General features: G+C 37.3%; 1 protein-coding gene across 3 annotated transcripts in view; it reads left to right on the top strand.

Annotated features, from left to right (window-relative positions):
* PIGK (phosphatidylinositol glycan anchor biosynthesis class K) overlaps nucleotides 1-23,460 on the top strand; it is a 172,580-nt gene that overhangs the window by 86,258 nt on the left and 62,862 nt on the right. For all 3 annotated transcript variants that reach the window (XM_051856345.3, XM_089300478.1, XM_051856342.3), the window contains exon 10: nucleotides 9,464-9,548. In XM_051856345.3, coding sequence (XP_051712305.1) covers nucleotides 9,464-9,548 — 85 coding nt within the window. The remainder of the gene's footprint in view (nucleotides 1-9,463; nucleotides 9,549-23,460) is intronic.

The raw sequence follows: 23,460 nt of genomic DNA on the forward strand, positions 1-23,460 counted from the left end.
GAACGACACCAGACCGGACGCTGTTGTTTAAGCTAATGACTCTGCGTTGTGCGCTCAAGTTTGCTCCTGTGCTAACCGTATTCTAACCGCATTCCACTTGGTGTGTGTCCGCATTCTTGTTATTCTTCTGGCGCGTGGTGTGAGATGTCTGCGGAGCCTCGCAGCGCATAAGCAAATTTCCCTGCGCCGCTTCTGTCTCACCTTTATAGTCCTCTCCCACCAATCCGTGCTCTGCTACCCATGTGCTGAGCACGCTGTTCTCCTCCAGTCAGAGGTTGGATCAGGAATCAGCTAATTGACGAAGCAGTGTAAGATTTGTTTACTCCCTCTCAGCGCCATATGGTGGGAGATCAGGCGCATAGAGTTAGTCTCAATAGTCTCAGTAGTCTACTCTCGGTAGCCTCAGTACTTATTTCGCCATGTTGCGGGAGATGGGCCCTGCTCCCCACAACCAAACTCTTTTATGAGTTCCAATAGACTCTTAGTGGAGTCTTTTGGATCCCCTACATACAGAATCATGTCATCGGCAAATAGGGATAATTTGACTTTCTCTTTCCCAACTTGTATCCCTTTGATTTCTTTTCCTTGACTAGTAGCTCTTGCTAATATTTCCAGGAGTATAAGGAATAACAGTGGTGATAGTGGACATCCTTGTCTGGTACCAGATCTCAGTGGGAGTGCGTCCAACTTTTCCCCATTAGTAGGATGCTGGCCATGGGTTTGTCATAAATTGCCTTGATTGTGTTGAGGAGTGTTCCTTCTATACCCAATTTGCTAAGAATTTTCATCATGATAGGCTGTTGTATTTTATCAAATGCTTTCTCTGCATCTGTTGAGATAATCATGTGGTTTTTGTTTTGCAGTTTGTTAATGTGATGTATCACATTGATTGATTTGCGAATGTTGAACCATCCTTGCATACCAAGGATAGATCCCACTTGGTCTAGGTGAATGATCTTTTTCTGATGTGTTGTTGGATTTGATTAGCTAGAATTTTGTCTGGGATTTTTGTACCCAGGTGGGAGACGTGGATAGAATTCCTTACTCTTGGCTTCAGCATAGTTCAGACCACTATTGGCCACTTGTGTGGGAATCAGAGGATGGAAGCACTCTGTCTCTGTCTCTTCCTCCCTCTCTCTCTAACTGCTTTTCAAATAAATAAATAAAATAAATAAATATTTTAAAAGTTATTATAGAATATATTGGAACACTGAAGTGAAAGGTAGACCATGTTGAGGTGAGAAGGGTAATTATCATGTCATTTCTACCAGATATGTTAATGCAAATTAATTTTTCTTAAATTTCCAATATTTAATTTCCAGCATTATTCTAAGCACTTCACATTTATTGAATCATTTAGTCCTCAGAACAGCTGCAGGATGTGTAATCATTTTACAGTTGACTACAGATGCAGGGAGGTTGTATCTTGTACAAGCAGTGCTATCTGTCTGCTTTAACCATTCCTGTATTTTTTCCTTCCAGAATTCTTTATGGAACTTAATAAGCTGCTGACCAAATTCATGTGGACTAGTTAAGGAGCAAGAATAGCCTAGGACATTTAGATGATTAAAGTACATGGGCAAAGGTGATGAAAGAGAGCTGTTGACTCTGTTACTAACACTCTCTATTTTAAAGTTGTAGTGACCAAAATAATGTAGTACTGGCTCAGTTGATGTAAATACATGTGTAACAGATTATAAATAAGTCCAAAAGAGATCTAAACATAGCAATATATGGCAGTTAGGGATTTACAAAAAATTGGAGGAAAGGATAGAAAAGACAAAAAGTTCACATTGAAGAATTGGATTGCTACACAGCAAAAAATAAGATTATATTTCTCTTACCACTGAACATAAAAACAAAGAAATGGATTAAGAATCCAAATGTAAAAAGAAACATCACAACTACTAAAGAATGTCTTTTTGATTTAGGATTAGGTTAAGATGTTATGCTACCCAGAGTATAATTTGAGAAGAAACAAACATTATTAAAGTTTACAGAAACAAAAGTAAAGTATCTGGAGTGGACCTTTACCCTACCACTGAAGATATCCAAAACTGAGGGTGGTATTGTGATATAGCTTGTAGAGCTGCTGCCTGCAATGCCTGCATCCTATATGTGTGTAGGTTTGTGTCTCAGCTGTTCCAATTCTGATCCATTTCCCTTGCTAATGGCCTTAGAGACTCAACAGATGATGGCCCAAGTGTTTGGGCCCCTGCCACCCACATGGGAGACCTTCATGAAGCTTTTGCCTCCTGGCGTAGAACTGGCCCAACCCTAACTGTGGCAGCCATTAGGAATTGAACCAGTGGATGGAGGAGCGTGCTCTCTCTCTCTCTCTCCTCACTCTCTTTCTCTGTAACTCTGACTTCCAAATAATAAATCTTAAAAGCAAATAATAAAAAGATATTCACATCCCACATCAGAGGACCTGCTTTCAATGCCTAGCTCTGACTCCTGACTTCAGCTCTCTCTGCCAATGCAGATCCTAGTAATTGGATTCCTGCCACTCATGGTGGAGACCTGAACTGTGATCTGCTCTTCCGGCTCTGGCCCTGACATATCCACAGCCATTGCAGGCATTTGGGGAGTAGACCAGCAGATGGAAGCACACTATTTCTCTCTCAAATTAAAAAAAAAAAATAATAATAAGTGAAATACTATACTTTGGAAAAAACAGCAACCTAAGTTAGAAGAGACAGTTTGGATGAAATTATTTGCAATACATGTCAAAAGAATTTCTGTCTGAATTATGTTAGTAACTCTGCATATTGATTTTTTAAAAAAGACAAGCTCAATAGGAAAATAAGCAAAAGAAGTACAGTTTGAAAAGGAAGAAAGACTTATGTCCAGTAACCATTTAACTGTTTTTTAGAAAGGAAATAAGGGGCCAGCACCGTGGTGCAGTAGGTTAATCCTCCGCCTGTGGCACCTGCATCCCATATGGGTGTCAGTTCTAGTCCTGGCTGCGCCTCTTCCAATCCGGCTCTCTGCTATGGCCTGAGAAAGCAGTGGAGGATGGCCCAGGTTCTTGGGCCTCTGCACCTACTTGGGAGACCAGGAAGAAGGACCTGGCTCCTGGCTTCGGATTAGTGCAGCTCTGGCCATTGCGGCCATTTGGGGAGTGAACCAATGGAAGGAAGACCTTTCTCTTTCTCTCCCTCTCATTGTCTGTAACTCTACCTCTCAAATAAATCAATAAAATCTTCAAAGAAAAAAAAATGGAAATAAAATTTAAAACTGTGAGAACCTGTTTTTTTTTTAAGGATTTTTTTTTTTTTATTTGAAAGACAGAGTTACAAAGAGAGGTAGAGACAGAGAGAGAGGTCTATAAAAGAAGTGAAAGGGACTTTTATATACTTTTTGCTTGTGGTGAAATGTTACTCTTCTTTTGACTTGTTTTATTCAGCCATTAAAAAAATGCAGAACTACTCCTAGCTCACAGGATATCCAGGTAGAGGTGATAAGCCATATTCGACCCCATGTATTTGGATGAAAATGAAGTGACAGAAATAATTTATTAATCTAGTGATTTATAGATATTTATATATTTTTCATATGTACAAGGATATCTGTGTAAAATTAAATTAAAATGAATGGAAAAAATATGTATCTCCTGATATATTTAGTAGCTTAGATACATGGAGGAGTATGCAGTGATTTTGACAATTGTTTCTCTGACCCTTTTCCTCTTGATCCTCTCTGTGATTTTAGATTTGGCTTCAACTCTACAAAGATAGTTCTTTATGTTTACAAGGTAATTGATTGGATGATCTTTTGGAAAACCCACCTGTAACTTATGCCAGACAAGAATTTCCTTCCAAAGTTCCTCAAATGAACACTAGTGCCTTGCTTTCCAGGATTTTATTATATAAACTTTACTGAGTTCATTGGGAGATACTCTTTTTTAACTAATATGTACATTTCTAATACTATATTGCAAAGTGCTGACAAATAAGGTACATTTCAATGGTAAGGCCATAAATTAGAGTAACCTTAGTTCTCTTGGGAGTTAACTTTTATTCTACTTCATATTATGTCTCTTTGTCTGGCTCAGAATCTTCCTAGTGGTTTTGGTTATAACCAAGGTTAACATTAGGGTCTGGGCTTTATGCTCCAGTTAGGTGAAGAGGCAACTGATTGAAGCAGGAGAGTTTTATTGAAAATAGAATATCAGAGAAATATTGTGTTCTGCAAACACTCTGTTTCAAAAAATAGTAAAATAAGGAATACAGTTTTTTTTTCATTTAGATTATTCCTTTATTAAATTATTTAAACAGACTCTATTAATGAAGTGATGAGGCTTAGGAAGAACGAGTGACCAGAAGTAGCAATCTTAAAAAAACACTATCTGGGATAATGGAAGACACCTTGCATGGGGGAGGATCAGACTTGGGGACAGTTGGAGTCTTGGTGATGAAAGGAAGAAGAGAGCACCATGAGATAAAAGCTAGATGAAAATAAGATCCTTACCCCTCCAAAAAAAAAAAAAAAGAAAAAAAGATCAATTGTATCCTCTTGCTCCCACCGCCACAGAAACCACCTTTGATAAAAAGAAGCTACATTTCATTCTAGCTACAGAAGAGGGTGCTGTAGAACTGAGAAACCTAAGAAACCAGCTTATCTCCCTTCTCCCTTATCACAAGATAATTTGCTATGGCTAATCCTGAAAAAAAGCCAATACAAGCATTCCTCAACAGAAACAGAAGCCAACTCTTGTACAAAGTTACTGTAAAACAGAAAGGTAAAATTGAAACCTTTCGATAAATTAGACACACACACACATATACACACACACACATAGACACGTGCATATGCACACAGAGTATGAAAACAGAAAAAGGAAAGAAAAACATGACAGAAGAATTCTGAAATGCTGCACTTGAACACAAATCATGTCTATTAAGTAAGCGGTTGCACTAGAAAAGGACAGTGTGAGTGATGCCCAAACATTTACAATTGAAATGGGCATACAGAAGGAAGACCTTTGAGACAAGAAGTGACAGAACTCAGGAAAGAAACAGACAAAAAACAAAAATCATTTTGGAAATAAAAACTAAATTACAGGGTGCACAAGGGGAGATGGATATTACCAAAAGTTAAGTAAGAGGCATAGACAATAAATATGAAAAAGATTCAAGAAAATGATACTGAAATAAGAAAAAAAGAATCGGAGAGAAAATGAAACACAATTTCATTATATTAAGGCTTTGAAATAGAAAAAGAAATGGAAAATGAACAGAAACAATATTTAAAATAATTAAATATTTTTTTCTGAAATAAACAAATCTGAATTTCTGTGTTGAAAAGACTTGTTTCTTGTGTACATAGGAGAATTGCACTAACAACCAGCTCTTAAAGTATACTCTAATGTTAGGTCTTGAAATGAAAGGAGAAAGACCAAAAAAAAGAGAAAAAACTCAAGTAAAAAAAATGAAGAATTTAAAATTAAAAATAGATAAAAAAAAGAAAGAAAACTTGATATTATGCTTCTTGAAGAAAACAATAAACATTTTTAAGAAATTATGAACATGAAACATTTAATAGATTGTGAAACACTAAATAAGTAAAATAATTTTTTTTTGACAGGCAGAGTGGACAGTGAGAGAGAGAGAGAGAGAAAGGTCTTCCTTTTGCTGTTGGTTCACCCTCCAATGGTTGCCGCGGCGGCCGACGCACCTCGCTGAATCGATGGCAGGAGCCAGGTGCTTCTCCTGGTCTCCCATGGAGTGCAGGGCCCAAGGACTTGGGCCATCCTCCACTGTACTCCCGGGCCACAGCAGAGAGCTGGCCTGGAAGAGGGGCAACAGGGACAGAATCCGGCACCCCGACCGGGACTAGAACCCGGTGTGCTGGCGCCGCAAGGCGGAGGATTAACCTAGTGAGCCGCGGTGCCGGCTAGTAAAATACTCTTATGTCCTAGTGATACCCATGTGAATTGCACTTTGGCTTTGGAAAAATGCTGCCTTTATTAAAATTTTCAAGCATATCTTGGATAAATGCTAAAATATTTAGATGTAAACTGTCAAATTGCAAATTACTTTCAAAAATAGTTCAACAAAAATAATATATAAAATGCTTGATATTTTATAACAATTATTTCATTTAAAAAGTTACTGAAAACAAATTGCAGGATTTTGTGTATTTGCATGCTTACAGAAATGCCTTTTATATTACTGAGAAACATTTTATAAGTAAAATCTATTCCAATTTTTTTAAAGATTTATTTAATTTACTTGAGAGGCAGAGTTACAGAGAGAGAGAGAGAGACATAGAGAGAGGTCTTCTATCGCTGGTTCACTCCCTAAATGGCCACAGTAGCCACAGCTAGGCAGATCCAAAACCAGGAGCCAGGTGTTTCTTCTGGGTCTCCCACGTGGATGCAGGGGCCCAAGTACTTGGGCCATCTTCTACTGGTTCCCCAGGCCATCAACAGGGAGCAGGATCAGAAGTGGGGCAGCCAGGACTGAAGCCGATGCCCAAATGGGATGCTGGCACCTCAGGTGGATGCTTAACCTACTATGCTACAGTGCCACTAGCCCCTATATTCCATCTTTTTAAAAAAATTTATTTGAAAGGCAGGGTTACAGAGAGAAGATGAAACAAAAGAGAACAAGCACATTAGCAGGGAGCTGGAACAGAAGGGGAGCAGCCAATACTTGAACTGGGGTGGGGGTTGGGCTGGGGGTAAGGGTAGGGGTTGCAGGGGGAGAGAGAGATTGATTTTGTATCTGCTGATTTACTTCCCAGATGGCTTGTACAGCTCAGACTGGGCCAGGCTGAAATCAGGAGCCGAGCCTGGAATTCCATTCTGGTCTCCCACATCATGGCTGTTGCCTGAGCACTTGAGCCATCATGTCAGTAGGAGGCTTGACTGGATGTGGAGCAGCTGGAACTCAAACTAGTGCTCATATGGGATGCTGGCAGCGTACCAAGAGGTGGTTTAGCCCACTGCACCACAGTGCAGGTCTGCAAGACTGAATGTTTTGAGACAGCTTTTTTCCCTCCATGATTAGTGGGAATCTTCAGGGTTCCCAAAAATTAAGTTAATTTTATGCTAATTCTGCAAGTTTTACAAAGTAACTTTACTTAGAAAAGAGGTTATTGAAACTCTTAAATCATATGCAAACTTTTGTCTTTATTTGTAAATCTACATTTTTCTTGGGAGAGATTCCAGAGTTCTCATCAAATTGCTTAACTGTAGCTCTAGAAAATTAGACCCATCTTGTTTCATTAATTACTCTAGGTAATTCAAAGTTTAGATTTTTAAAATCTAATTTTCATTATGTATAATTCACAGAAAAAACAATAAAGGAAATATTTAAACATGCTTAGTCTTTATTGTCTTAAAATTCCATGTTTATTTACTATTTCAGAAAATGTTGATAATTTGAAAAACTTGTTATCAATTTTGTTTGAAAAGATTTTTTATTTTAGTTTTCTGCCCTTCACTATTTACTGTTATATTAGGTATGCATTGTGTCATATTTGCATCTCCTATTCAGTGTAGGTCTTAAAGAAAATGTTTTCCATATCAAATAACCCCTGAGTTGTTTTTATTTCATTTTATTCATATATTCATGTATTAATTCAGCAGACATTTATTGAATCTTTATTATATGATAAACATCATATATACAAAGAAGAATAAAACATGATTTTTATGTTCAGGAATGTAAAAAGAAAGTGCCTGGTTGGGAATAAATTTTTAAAAAGAATAAGGGGAAGATGTTTTCCACACTGGTTAAGAAACTTCATTTCATGCTTGTAAAGTATGTCAGAGATCCTGGGTTTGAGTTCTGCCTTTACTCCTGATCCCAGCTTCCTGCTAACGCACACTCAGGAAAGAGCAGGTGATGATTTAAGTAGCTGGGTCCCTGCCATCCGTATGAGAGACCTAGATTAAGATTCTGCCTCCCAGCCTCAGCTTCAGTTTGGCCCAGCCCTAGTTGTTGCAGGCATTTTGGGAATGAACCAGTGGATGGGAAATCTCTGTCTCTTTCTTTCTCTTTCTCTCTCCTTTTTGAGTAAATAAATAAATAAGTTTTTTTGGTTTGTTTCTTAAATAAGCAAGAGAATTGGTGTTTGGTCCAAATAAATGTAACAGCATGGGAAAGTAAGAAATGTAACAGCATGATGGGGGAGGTGCAGGCCAGTAGCTGAATATGGCCAATGGTAGGCCAGAGCACAGAGATGTCGCTAGGGGGAAAGTTTGAAAGTGTTTGGAGCCAGATGTGAAAACCTTTAAATGATGTGATAAAAAGCACCCTTGACCTTACTCCAGCTAGAATGGCTCTAATACAGAAATCAACAAATGATACAAGTTGGAGAGGATGTAGGGAAAATGTACCCTGATCGACTGTTGGTAGGAATGTGAATTGGTGCATACTCTGTGGAAGACAGTATGGAGATACATGAGAAATCTGAATATAGACCTATCATGTGACCCAGCCATCCCACTCCTGGGAATTTACCCAAACCAAAATAAATCAGCACATGAAAGAGTTATCTGTACTCCCATGTTCACTGCAGCACAATTCACAGTAGTTAAGATATGGAATCAACTCAGATATCCATCAACTGTAAACTGTATAAAGAAATTATGGTGTATATATACACTATGGAGTACTACTCAGCTGTAAAAAAAAAAAAAAAAGTGAAATCCTGCCTTGTGCAACAAGATGGATGTAACTGGAAACCATTATACTTTGTGAAATAAGCCAGTCCCCCAAAGACAGATATGTTTTCCCCGAGCTGAGGTAACAGAGTACCTGAAATGTAATGTAAATGTAATGTATTGGAGTGAAATAGACATTTTGAGGTTCAATGATTGTTTATAGCCCTTGTCTCTTCCATTGAGGAACAGTGATTTTTTTTTCTCTTCATACTATTTGTTGAACTCTTTTACTTAGAGTAGGGTTAACTATATGATCATAAGTATACTGAAGTATTCTAAAAATAGATCTTTGTAAAAATTAAGGGTGAGAATGTGGGGGAGGGAGGAAGGGTTGGAGTGTGGGTGTGAGGTGGAGGGAGTGTCACTATATTCTTTAATCTGTATATATATAATCTGTATATATGAAACTTGTATAACTTAAATAAAATATAAAAAAAGAAGAAAGCATCCTTGAGGAACAGAGAGCTCTTACTTACCTTTAAGTCTCAGAGTGAAAGACAGGATCTGAGACCATTAAATAATGTTAGCTTATCTTATTACACTGTAATTAAATACAATCTGGATATATCTTTTATCATTAAAAATTTTTTTATCATTAAAAATATCATTTTTGTCATTAAAAGTTGTATTAGGTGATCTTTTAGAAGTTATTGGTAAATATTGATTATTTCCAAAACTTACATTAAATGTATATATTTAAAAATATTTCACATTTGTCATATTTAAATATTTGCCATATTTAAAAATGGTATTTTCTTAGCCTTCTGTTTTTTATTTTTTTTACAGCTTTAAGGAAGACCGAATGGATGAAGAGCTAATGGAACCTCTTAAATATGCTGAACAACTTCCTGTAGCTCAGATAATACACCAGGTTTGCTTTCCATTTTATTCTTTTGAAAAAAACAGGAGTTTTAATCTCTGAAAAGTAATTGCTTTTGTTAGGTTTTTCGGAATCAATGTGCTGTGGCTGAAAGGCATTCCAGGCTGTCTGTCCCTATTTAGACTGCACCTATTACTGTTGAAAGTCTCTTTCAAAGCACAATGGTAAAAGGCTACTTGCTGTGTAATAATAAAATTCTTACTTATATAAAATACAGGGTAAAATCAGAATTATCTTTTGTGTATTACTTAACAACAAAACTTAATTTCAGAAAACTTTCATTTTGAACCATTGTATATAGTACTTGTTAGTGACAAGGAAAAAGAACTGAAAAAGTATCACTTAGTATAATTTTTTGGAGTAGCTAAAAAGAAAAAACAGTCTTACCCTACTTTCTCCACCTCACCCCATTATCAACCCTTGTAAAGTGTAATTCTAAATGTCATATGGGCAATTTGTTCATTTCCAATTATAATGACTCTGTCATTCCTTCTGTATAACTATAATCTTAGAGAAGGCAGTGTTGTAAGTATTTAAGCTTAGACTTTGTACTGTAATTTTGACAACATATAACCTCTGCCCTGCTGGGCCAGAATCTAACAGTTTTAAATGGTCTGTTGACTAGAGTTACAGCCTTTAGACCTAGAAGATTTTTCAGAGCCTTTCAGATGATTGGAAATATTAAAAGTCTTTCCATGTCAGAATCTCTCAGAATTGTTATGAATGTTAATTTTTATTGTCAGTCTTTCCATATGTCATTTTCAATCAAAAGAATGTATTTAACTGATATGGGTCGATTAGAGGAAGAAGTCCTAGTTTGAGCTTATTAAAAGAAATAGAAGCTTTTTTTTAAAAAAAATTATTTATTTGAAAGTCTGTTATAGAGAGGGATCTTCCATTGGTTCACTCCCCAAGTGGCCACAAAGGCAGAGCCAAGCTGAAGCCAGGAGCCTTGAGCCAGGGCCCAAGCAGTTGGGCCGCCTTCCGCTACTTTTTCAGGGAGCTGGATTGTAAGTGGAGCAGCCCAGACTTGAACTGGTGCCCATAGCGTCCTTCCTTTTTAAGAGCATGGAAGCAGCTGTCACATTGTGCTCAAAGGAATGAGCTGTAGACAATTGGTAACAGTAAGTTCAGATAGCTACGCTACCCCTGTACCCCAGTCTTTCTTTAAAAAAACCTTCAAAGTCTGTATTTTAAAACCATACCCAAAAAGCTTATGGATGTGCCATAAACCCCGAGGTAGAATATAGTTTGCAATGAATAGTCCCCCTCCTGTCTCCCCACCACAGAGCTCACCTTATGAACCAGAGAGGTGCTGGTCACTTTTGGGGGACTCCTGCTTTTCCGACTACTTCTCTACATCTGCCCGTGCTCCTAATGAAAACAACCTGTTCAGTCCTCATCCCTAGCCAGGCTCCTGTCCAGTGGTTCACAAAGTGGACATTGCATCCTCTGCAAAGGCTATCCGTGAAATTTCCCCTTGGCACGACCATTTTGACATCTGAGTTCCTACAGGAGTAGAGTTCACGGCTCCTCTCTCTGTGCCTCATAAAAACAGTTCTTTGACTGAAAGGCCTGGTAGGCGAAGAAATAGAAGCTTTTACTTTAAAATGTTGGCTATGTAGATCTTTTCATCGACATTAAAATTTAGTTTTAAAATTCTGCAAGAAATTACCAAAAGCCGATCAGGAATTTGCTCCTCTGGGAAGCTCATCTGTGCTTGGTAATCAGGTCCAGTTTGTATGTCAGGAATTCCCTAGTGTTGTCAGAGCTTAAATGACCTAAGAGTCTGCAAATGTCACATTTAAAATTCTGTCTTCATGGCTGACTCTTGGCATAAATGAATTAAATAGCAGAGCAGGCAGCAAGTCAATATGTTCTTAACAGTAAGAGTGAGCAATGAAACAGTTTGTGGTTTGTTCAGAATAGGTAAATAGAATCCTCCCAGAACAGTTCTCCTAGAATAAAATCTGAAAGAGTAACCAAGAATTAACCTTTAAGATGGTTGATCAGATGAAATGTCAGTAGTATTTTTATAGTGTGAATGAACCAATAACTACCTGGTTTGTGTAACAGCTGCATTTTGCTATTATCCCTTGTGTGAATTTAAAGATGAAAATTTTTGACTCTGCTGAAAATTTTAGATTGTATTTTTTGCAAGTATAGGATACTGTATTAATTTTAATATTTAAGTTTAAACATAATTACAATTCTGCAGTACTTATTTTATAAAATTTGATATTTAAGAAGTTTTCTATGATATAAGAATTTAATTTATTGAATAAAATTAATTGTTCTCAAAACAAGTTGAAAAGGTCATTGTTAGTACTTTTTGTTATTGCCCTTTTTTGATAGTGCTACAGCTTGGAGACTATTACATTGGCCTGTCCAAGTGGTTTTTAAGAAACATGAGTAATGTTGCCAGAAGTTCACTTATAAGTGAATTATTTGAAAGTGACATTGTCCTTCAGGACTGTCAATTTGTTAAGTCAACAACAGGAGTCACTGTGCACTTACTCCTCATGTAGGATCTTTGTCCTTAGTGTGCTGTACATTGAGATTTAATGCTATAACTAGTACTCAAACAGTATTTTTCACTTTATGTTTCTGTGTGGGAGCAAACTGTTGAAATCTTTACTTAATGTATGCTAAACTGATCTTCTGTATATAAAGAGAATCGAAAATGAATCTAGATGTGAATGGAAGGGGAGAGGGAGTGGGAAAGGGGAGGGTTGCAGGTGGGCAGGACGTTATGGGGGGGAAGCCATTGTAGTCCATAAGCTGTACTTTGGAAATTTATATTCATTAAATAAAAGTTAAAAAAAATAATACTCATGATAATTATGTGCAGCCAATTCCACAAATATTTTTACACTTATAATATATAGAATCATAGCATTTTGCATAACATATCCAACCTCTACCTGTAACTCTGTTTTTAAAAAAATTGTATTTGTTTGAGAGTTAGAGAGAGACAGACAGACTAACAGACAACCACAGAAGGCTCTCTTTGTTGGATCATTTACCAAATGCTTACAATGATTGGTGCTGGGCCAGCTGAAAGCCAAGAGCCAGAAACCTAATACATGCCTCCTGTATGTGTGGCAGGGACCAAACCACTTGAGTCATCACTCACTCCAAAGGGGCACATTAGCTGGAAGCGCGAGTCAGGAGCAAAGGCAAGACTCAGACCCAGCACTCTGATATGAGATACAGGTGTCCTAAATGCCAGGCCACATGCCTGCCCCCCACCTCTTTTTATGAGAAATAATCTTACATCATACGTTACCTGTGTCATATTTTTTAGAATGTGTCTCTGCTCTATGACATAAAGTTATTTACATATCTTATATTTCTTACTCGATAATCCATCTAGACAGTCTTGATTTTTTGGTGTTTTTTTCAGCATCTTACCTTGTGCCATGTCTGAATGGATGAATATATAACAATACCTTAAAAGTCAGAACCACCACCTCTTTCAGCATCGGATGCTAGAGACTCTCAGTGGTAGCACAATTTAAAAGCTGCAGGTGAGATGGAGACTTTTGGAGCAGGAGCAGGGACAGATGAGCATATTGTGAAACAGGAATGAGTCTCAGTCATCTGAGTAATTCATTTCTTGTGTATGAAATTTAAGTTGCTTTTTATAGTCAAAAGCTAGTTAGGATTCTCATTGTTGCCATTTTGTACTGCCAAATTATTTACCATTTTTTTTTTCAGTTATCCTAGCAAAATACAATTTATTTACTTATTTATTTTTATTTATTTATTTTTTGCCAGTCTTTTTTTATTTAATATATGTAAATTTACAAAGTGCAACTTTTGCATTGTTGTGGCTTTTTCCTCCATAACCTCCCTCCCACCCGCAGCCATCCCATCTCTCACTCCCTCTCCCATCCCTCTCTTCATCAAGATTCATTTTCAATTATCTTTATATATAGAAGATCAACTTAGTATATACTAAGCAAAGATTTCAACAGACTGCACCCACAGAACCTCACAAGATATAGAGTACTGTTCGACTAGTAGTTTTACCGTTAATTCTCATAGTAAAACACATTAAGGACAGAGATCCTATGTGGGGAGCATGTGCCCAGTGGCTCCCGTTGTTGATTTAACAATTGACACTCTTATTTATGATGTCAGTAATCACCGGAGGCTCTTGCCATGAGCTGTCAAGGCAATGGAAGCCTTTTGAGTTCACCAACTCTGAACTTACTTAGTCAAGGCCATATCACAGTGGAGGTTCCTTCCTCCCTTCAGAGAAAGGTGCCTCCTTCTTTGATGGACTGTTCTTTCTGCTGGGGTCTTGTTCACTGAGATCTTTCATTCATTTCATCTCTCCTCTCTCTGTTACTCTGCTTTTCAAATAAATAGATAAAATATATATCTACAAAAAGTTCATGATTTTACTCTTATTGCATATGACACACTAATTTTTTAAATTTTTATAAGGAACTAATACCTGAGCTGTGGCTTAAAAAACACTTGGATTGGGAATCAATATGTATTGTATTTGGTAATTTAATAATGTAGTAGGTATTTAGTATAAAACAATTAAACTTTTATTTCATGTTGTATACATAATAAATTTATGCATGCAAAATAAAGAAAGACTAAAAAATCTCAGAGTAACATTTAGGTGTCTGCAAATGAGGAAGAAATTCTTAATGAATAGAAAAACCGGAAGATATATTCCGTTATGTGAAAACAATATTTTACATGATACAAGGTACCATAAAGTTAAGAGGAAAATACTAGAATCAAGGCAAATACATTTACAAAGAATACAATAGTAAATTGGCTACTCTCTATCTATAATATGCAAAAAACTGGAAGTTAAATGCAAACAAAACAACTCTGGGGAAAAAAAAGACAAAAGAGATGCAAAGCAATTTAGGAAAAAATAAAAATGGCCAGTGAATGAAATGAAAGATCCTCAAATGAGTAAGGGAATGTATATTGCAAATTCAATGAAATTATTTAATATTCATCAGACTGACAGTGATTTTTTTTTCCAAAATGATGCTTTTGAAAACAGTTTGGCAGTTCTTAAAAAATTTAAACAGTTTCCATATGACCTAATGATTCTAACTTAATTGTATACCAGAGACAAATGGGGACTTGCCTTTCACATAAAAACTTGTAAATGAATAGTCCTTGCAGCATTATTCTTATTAGGCTCAAAGTGGAAACAATGCAAATGTCCATGAACTGATGAATAAGTAAGTAAAATATAGCACATTCATACATTGGAATATTATTCATCAATAAAAAGAAGTGAGGTACAGTTACATGCTGGAACATGGATAAACCTTGATCACACAAATGTATTGTGTGGTATATTTATATGAAATGTCCAGACTAGGGGTAGATTTACTGCTAATGGTACAGAGTTTCCTTTTTTGAAATGATGAATATCTTCTAGACTTAGTGTTGATCATTGGCTAACTCTGTGTGTGAATATTCTTTTTTTCCCATGATATATATTTTCCTTTATTTTTTAAGGAATACAGATTTCCTAAGTACAACTTTAGGAATATAGTTATTCTTGTTAACATATCAGCCCTCCCATCCACACTCCCACCCCTCCTTCTCCTCCCTCTCCCCTTGCCAGTCCCATTCTCCATTAAATTTTATTTTCAATTAACTTAGTATACAGATGACCAGATCTATACTAAGTAAAGATTACAACAATTTGCACACACATACACACTCAAAACTGTTTGAGAACTGTTTTGAGAACAGTTAACTCTCAGTACAACTCATTGAGGACAGAGCTCCTGCATGGGGAGTTAATGCACAGTGACTCTTGTTGTTAATTTAACAATTAACACTCTTATGTATGACATCAGTGACCACCCAAGGCTATTGAAATGAGCTGTGTAGGCCACAAACTCTATCAGTATTTGGACAAGGTGATAAGCAAAGTAGAAGTTCTGTCCTCCCTTTAGAGAAAAGTACATCCTTCTTTTATGGCCATTTATTTCCATTGGGGTCTCATAGAGATCCTTCATGTAGAACATTTTTTGCCACAGTGTCTTGGCTTTCTATGCCTGAAATGCTCATGGGCCTTTCAACCGGACCAGGAATTTCTCAAGGGCTGAGTCTGAGGTCAGAGTGTTACTTAAAGTATAATGTAATTCTATAAGTCTGCTGTGTGTCCTGCTTCCCATGTTGGAAATTCTCTCCTTTTTAATTCTATCTATTATTATTGCTGTGTACTTGATCCTATTTATATGATCTCTTTAACACCTAATCCTATCTATATGTTCACTTGAATACTTAGTATGGTCACTTTAACAATTAAGAGGCCTTTTTACCACCAATTTTATTGGGATTTGGAGTCCCATGACTAGTTTTAAACTGTACCCTTAGAATTAAGTCCATAGGAATGTGTGCAGAACCATACAGCTTTGCAGTTACAAACTTCCTCCTCCCTATCTTATTCCTACTTTTTTTTTTTGCTGGGATCTATTTTCAATAGACTTTATACATGTATGATTAACTGTGTGTTAAGAGTTCAACAAATAGTATGAAGAAAAAATGATTAACAAAAAGAAAATGAAACTCTTCCTCGACAGTCAATACAAGTACAGTTTTAATGTTAATGTCTATTTTGTCTTAATATTACGATGGCTACACCAGTTCTTTTTTGGTTCCTTTTTTTTTTTTTTTTTTAAGATTTATTGACTTTACTTGAAAGTCAGAGTTACACACAGAGAGACGGAAAGTCAGAGAGAGAGAAAAAGAGAGGTCTTCCATCTGCTGGTTCACTCCGCAGTTGGCTGCAATGGCTGGAGCTGTGCTGATCCAAAGCCAGGTGCCAGGAGCTTCTTCCGGTTCTCCCATGTGGGTGCAGGGGCCCAAGGTCTTGGTCCATCTTTGCTTTCCCAAGCCATAGCAGAGAGCTGGATAGGAAGAGGAGCAGCCAGGACTTGAACCGGCGCACATATGGGATGCTGGCACTGTGGGTGTCGGATTAACCGCTATGCCACAGTGCCAGCTCCTTTTTTGGTTTCTCTTTGCATGAGATATTTTTCCATTTTTTCACTTTTAGTCTGTGTGCATCTTTCTTGGTGAGATGTATTTCTTGCAGTCAGCAAATAGATGATTTTTGTTTTTTAATCCATTCAGCCATTCTGTGTCTTTTCTCTGGAGAATTGAGACCATTTACATTCAATTGACTGTTGAGAGGTAATGACTTTGCCCTGCCATTTTTCCAAAAATGTTCCTATTTTTTACTTTCAATTTCCTTTGAACTTTTACTAAGAGATTTTCTTCCTTTACCTTCTTTTGTAGTGATGTCTATGTTTCTATATTTTTGTGTGCTGCACAACCTTAAGCATCTTTTGTAGGGCTGGAGGGGTAGTGACAAATTCTTTAAATTTTGTTTGTTTTGGAAGGTCTTTATTTTATCTTCCTTCATAATTGAGAGTGTTGCAGGGTATAATATTCTGTGGTGACAGTTTTTTCTCTTAAGATTTGGAGTATATCTTGCCTTTTTCTCCCAGGTTGTAGGGTTTCTGACTTGAAGTCCTCCGTGAGTCTAATTGGATCCACTGAAAGTAATCTGGCATTTCTCTTGTGAACATTTTAGAATCTTCTTTTTATGTTTTACTATGGTGAGTTTGATTACAATGTGTCATGGCATAGATCTTTTCTGGTCATGTCTATTAGGAGTTCCATGTGCTTCTTGTACTTAAATGTTCCTTTCTTTCTCCTACCTAGGGAGTTTTTCTGTTATTATTCACTAAAAAGGCCTTTTAATTCTTTCTCTCTTTCCACGCGTTCAGGAACTCCTAGAACTGATATGTTAGTTCGTTTTATAGTCCTATAGATTCCCAGCAGTGTTTTAGATTTCTTTTCTTTCTTTCTTTTTTTTTTTTTTTTTGGCAGGCAGAGTTAGTGAGAGAGAGAGAAAGGTCTTCCTTCTATTAGTTCACTCCCCAAATGGCTGCTATGGCCAGTACGCTGCACTGATCTGAAGCCAGGAGCCAGGTGCTTCCTCCTGGTCTCCCATGCAGGTGCAGGGCCCAAGCACTTGGGGCCATTCTCCACTGCCCTCCCGGGCCACAGCAGAGAGATGGACTGGAAGAGGAGCAACCAGGACAGAACTGGTGCCCTGACCCGGACTAGAACCCGGAGTGCCAGCGCCGCAGGCAGAGGATTAGCCTAGTAAGCCTTGACGCTGGCCATCGAGCACTTCTTACCAGTGTCACGGGCACCTCTTCAGTCCATACCACATTCCCTGTCTGTGTCTCTTTGCATTCTGTACATCTTGTTAACAGAGGCTTTCCATTATAATAATAAGTCTCTCTTGAGAGCAAGGGTTGCGCAGGTTTGTTGCAGCCTCCTAAAAAGTATTTGAGATTTCCTAATCTTGGGATTCCTTGCCTGTTAGCTAACACCTGTGCATAGCATCTACCTGGATCTCCCACTGCAGTTGCCTCTGTGAGACTTGGGGGATAAAGTGAACTGGTCACACATGAAGCTCATGCTGATGCAATAAAGTCCTTTGTCTTTGACAGGAGTCTTATGCCAGTCAACTAGCTAGTTTGGTAACTTGGAAATGTGGCATACTTCGGCCCCTTCAGAGTTTTAGACAATAACTAATGCGACCTAACATCTAACTAATATAATAAACCTACTAGAAAAAGCAGAGAGAAAACATGGAGGGGACAGTATATTAAACAAAGATTAGAAGAAATATTTTTCAGAATTCCATAGTTCATTAAATGCTCAGCACAATGAGTAGCAAGTGTATCCCATAATAAGGATCAATCTTTGAAATTTTACATCAGTAAAAAAATAAATAAATATTCCAGAATGAAAAGAAGGGTACAATAACAACAAAAAGAGTCAGAATATCCTCAGAGTTTCCCATAGAGCACTTGAAACAGGGAAGCTATCTCCAAAATATGTGAAAAAGTAATTTACTGCTTAAGAACCTATGTGTTTCCAAATCATCTTTCACGTATCACGATATTCCAAGTCTCAATAAATACTTTTTTCTTTTGTGTTTATCTCTACTCAAGAAATCACTGAATATTTGATTCTTTGAAGGAAAGAATAAAACAAAAAACCCGAAATGATACCCAGGGCATAAGAAATTGTTCACACAAGTGAGATTGCTGGTGAAATTCTCAGATTGATGGTAAAGGGGAGAAAACTTGGGGTGACAGCTGTGTAGAAGTTTAAAGAGTCAAGAGTTTAAGTTGGAGCAGGACAATAGAGGACTCGAAAATGGGCACATGGGATCAGTAGTATGATGCTAACTTGTCCAATGTGTTCGACCATAATAAGACAAGTTTTTGATTTAAGAGATTTACTTGTTGTACAAGATTGCTTTAGCTATTTGAGGCCTCCTGTGCCTCCATATGAATTTCACCATAATTTTTTCCAGATCTGAGAAGAATGTCTTTGGTATTTTGATTGGAATCGCATTGAATCTATAAATTGCTTTTGGGAGAATGGACATTTTGATGATGTTGATTCTTCCAATCCATGAGCATGGAAGATTTTTCCATTTTTTGGTATCCTCTTCTATTTCTTTCTTTAAGATTTTGTAATTCTCATCGTAGAGATGAGGTATTTGATTGTTTTGGTAGCTATTGTGAATGGGATTGATCTTAGCAGTTCTTTCTCAGCCATGGCATTGCCTGTGTATAGAAAGGCTGTTGATTTTTGTGCATTGATTTTATATCCTGCTACTTTGCCAAACTCTTCTATGAATTCCAATAGTCTCTTAGTAGAATTCTTTGGATCCCCTAAATAAAGAATCCTATCATCTGCAAAGAGGGATAGTTTGAGTTCTTCCTTCCCAATTTGTATCCCTTTAATTTCTTTTTCTTGCCTAAAGGCTCTGGCTAAAACTTCCAGTTCTATATTGAATAGCAGTGGTGAGAGTGGGCATCCCTGTCTGGTACCAGATCTCAGTGGAAATGCTTCCAACTTTTCCCCATTCAATAGGATGTTGGCCGTGGGTATTTCATAAATTGCCTTGATTGTATTGAGGAATGTTCCTTCTATACCCAATCTGCTTAGAGTTTTCATCATGAAAGGGTGTTGTATTTTATTGAATGCTTTCTCGGCATCTATTGAGATAATCATATGGTTTTTCTTCTGCAGTTTGTTAATGTGGTGTATCACATTGATTGTTTTGTGAACATTGAACCATCCCTGCATACCAGGGATAAATCCCACTTGGTCTGGGTGTATGATCTTTCTGATGTGTTGTTGCATTCTATTGGCCAGAATTTTATTGAGGAGTTTTGTGTCTGTGTTCATCAGGGATATTGGTCTGTAATTCTCTTTCAATGCTGCATCTTTCTCTGGCTTAGGGATTAAGGTGATGCTGGCTTCATAGAAAGAATTTGAGAGGATTCCTTCTTTTTCAATTGTTCTGAATAGTTTGAGAAGAGTTGGAGTTAGTTCTTCTTTAAATGTCTGTTAGAATTCAGCAATGACTCCATCCGGTCCTGGGCTTTTCTTTGTTGGGAGGGTTCTTATTACTGATTCAATTTCTTTCTCAGTTATTGTTCTGTTTAGAATTTCTATGTCTTCATGGTTCAATTTAGGTAGGTTGTATGTGTCCAGGAATCTATCCATTTCTGATAGATTTCCCTGTTTGCTGGCATACAACTCTATCTTTTTCTTTTTTTTTTTTCTTTTTTTTTTTTTTGACAGGCAGAGTGGATAGTGAGAGAGAGAGAGAGACAGAGAGAAAGGTCTACCTCTTGCCGTTGCTTCACCCTCCAATGGCCGCCGCAGCCAGCGCGCTGCTGCCGGCGCACCGCGCTGATCCGATGGCAGGAGCCAGGTACTTCTCCTGGTCTCCCATGGGGTGCAGGGCCCAAGGACTTGGGCCATCCTCCACTGCACTCCCTGGCCACAGCAGAGAGCTGGCCTGGAAGAGGGGCAACCGGGACAGAATCTGGTGCCCCGACCGGGACTAGAACCCGGTGTGCCGGCGCTGCAAGGTGGAGGATTAGCCTAGTGAGCCGCGGTGCCGGCCACAACTCTTCATAGTAATTTTTGATGACTCTCTTTATTTTTGTGGTGTCTGTTATTACGTTTCCTTTTTCAGCTCTGATTTTATTGATTTGGGTCTTTTCTTTTTTTTAGTTAGTTGGGCCAGTGGTGTGTCAATTTTGTTTATTTTTTCAAAAAACCAGCTCTTCGTTTGGCTGATCTTTTGTAATTTTTTTTATTCAATCCTGTTGATTTCTTCTCTAATTTTAATTATTTTTTTCTCCTACTAGTTTTGGGTCTGGTTTGCTGCAGTTTTTCTAGATCCTTGAGAGGCATTGAAAGCTCATTTGTTTGGTGCCTTTCCAGTTTCTTGATGTAGGCAGCTATTGCTGTAAACTTTCCTCTTAACACTGTTTTTGTTGTATCCCATAAGTTTTGATTTGTTGTATTGTTATCTGTAAATATTTCCAAGTACACTATTATGTATCTATCATCTATTTTTCTAGTATATGTCATATACCTGAAAGCAATCTATACAGGATTTAAGAATAACAATAAAATATGGTTGTACTATGTCTCACTAAACAATAAAAAAAGAGATTTAGTTGTAACTACATGGAGTAATATTAAACCAACAGAATAAACTGTTAACTAGAGTAATAGGATAGTACAGGAAAATAGTATCAGTATATTTTATGAGTCAGTTCAAACAATAGTTACATAGTTGTAATAATGAAATGATAATTGTTGAAAAATTTTCAACCTAAGGATGAGTTTACTACAGTATTCTATGAAAGTATCAGAGGTTTGGTGTGGCTCAGTAAATACAGAGTTTAAACCTCCCAGTAGTCTCTCTGTTCTTGGTCCTCATAATTATTAATCCTTTTGTGAAATTAAATTGATCTTTACTTTTTAGCCCATTCCTATATTAAGCAAGCATATATGGCAAGATTTAAAAAAGCTTGAATAGAGATATTTTGGTAATTCCTTACTTGAGGTTTAAAATGTGTGAGAGATTGCCGTCGCTGTGGCTCAACAGGCTAATCCTCCGCCTAGTGGTGCCGGCACACCGGGTTCTAGTCCCGGTCGGGGCGCTGGGTTCTGTCCCAGTTGCCCCTCTTCCAGGCCAGCTCTCTGCTGTGGCCAGGGAGTGCAGTGGAGGATGGTCCAAGTGCTTGACCCTGCACCCCATGGGAGACCAGGAGAAGCACCTGGCTCTTGCCTTCAGTTCAGCACGGTGTGCCGGCCGCAGCGCGCTGGCTGCAGCGGCCATTGGAGGGTGAACCAATGGCAAAGGAAGACCTTTCTCTCTGTCTCTCTCTCTCTCTCACTGTCTACTCTGCCTGTCAAAAAAATAAAATAAAAATAAAATAAAATAAAAATTAAAATGTGTGAGAGATTAAATTCTGGAACTCAACATCATGAAGTAGTTTTATCTTCATCATTAATTTAGCCCTTCCAGTAAGACAAAAGCTCTGTGTAAACAAAACCATAAACTTATGTATGTTTTATATGTTTAGAAAAACTTATTCAAATGGCTATTTTTGCTTTGAAATAAGAATATTATCTATTGTCTTTCTTTGTATGTTCTTAACCATATTCCAGGCCTTTTCTAGATCTCTCTATTTGAATTAACAGACTTCTTACATATCCTTTTTTGGTGACATTAGTAGATTGCAAGATTTCTGTTTTAATGCATCACTGCAAACCGTATGTGTGTGCAGTGGTATAGTATAATCTTACTGTTGTCTTATATTTGACAAGCTGCACAGCCATTACAGATTTAGTTTCTTGGAAAGAAGACTGGAGTGAACTTGTAGGCCCCCACTTAAAACCTAGATTATCTTGCACAATCTGGTTTCATCTGTTGTTACACCTTTTTAGTCCTAAATATTTTTTTTTCTACTATAACCAGTTCATTTAGTATCCTGGTGTGCCCATTGTCTTTCTTTGGGGACATTATTGGCATTTGCTAGGGCAGTTTTATTGTGTAGGCCCGCTGTGTGCATTGCAGGGTGTTTGGCATCTCTGATCTTTAAAAACACTGATTGCCAGTAGCATTCCTCAGTCAGTGTGATACCAAAAAATGCCCTCACCTCTTCCGAACTCTCGTGCTTCCTGTGGAGGGCAGTGCCACCTCCCATTGAGGTGCAGGTAATTATTTACCATGTCTGTTATGGAACCATAGTATGCTGTAGGAAATTATTAGCTATGACTGCCTGTACAAACTTTTATTTATATAATCCAGCCTCTTAACCTTAGAAGTGTGATCTTTCAAAATGTCTATAATTGAGAATCTCTTCTCACTTTTTGACTTTTTGAATGTTGCCTTTGACTCTGCAGTTCTAGCTCCTGTCATTATAAGGCATGGATTGGGGGTACATTTTGAGTTCTCCTGTCCTTGTTTATGATTACTCTTCTTCATTTTATTCTTCTATAACTATTTTGGCATTTTAATGTTTTTCAATTTGAGTAATGCCTACCCTATTATAGATAAACTTTACTAAAGGTTGACTGAAATGTCTATCAAATAGAAAGTCCTCTGATACCTTCTTTTGAAAAATGTAGTTATTGAATTATCGATATCTGGAAACTCATCAAAAGAGTGCTCAATCTATATCACTCTCTCTGCCTGGGGACTGACTAACTTATATTGCTTTAAAATCTTATGGAGTTTTCCCTAACCATAGAAACTTTAAGTGTAATGAAAAATAAAATACCGTTCCTTTGTTTTCATTGAGATTGTATGGCCAGTAATGAAAATTAAACTACTTGAAGGCTTGAGCTATTCTTTTAATTCAATTAGGATATGTTTTTAAATTAATATAAAGTAACCTTTCATTTTATAACTTATGACAGTCACTTCTAAAAATGCCACTTCTCAGAGAATAAATGGAACTATAAAGCTGTTTGATAATAGTGATCAAAA

This window comes from Oryctolagus cuniculus, chromosome 7, assembly GCF_051225735.1.
Source record: "Oryctolagus cuniculus isolate XC-2025 breed Fujian yellow rabbit chromosome 7, ASM5122573v1, whole genome shotgun sequence".
Lineage (NCBI taxonomy): Eukaryota > Metazoa > Chordata > Mammalia > Lagomorpha > Leporidae > Oryctolagus > Oryctolagus cuniculus.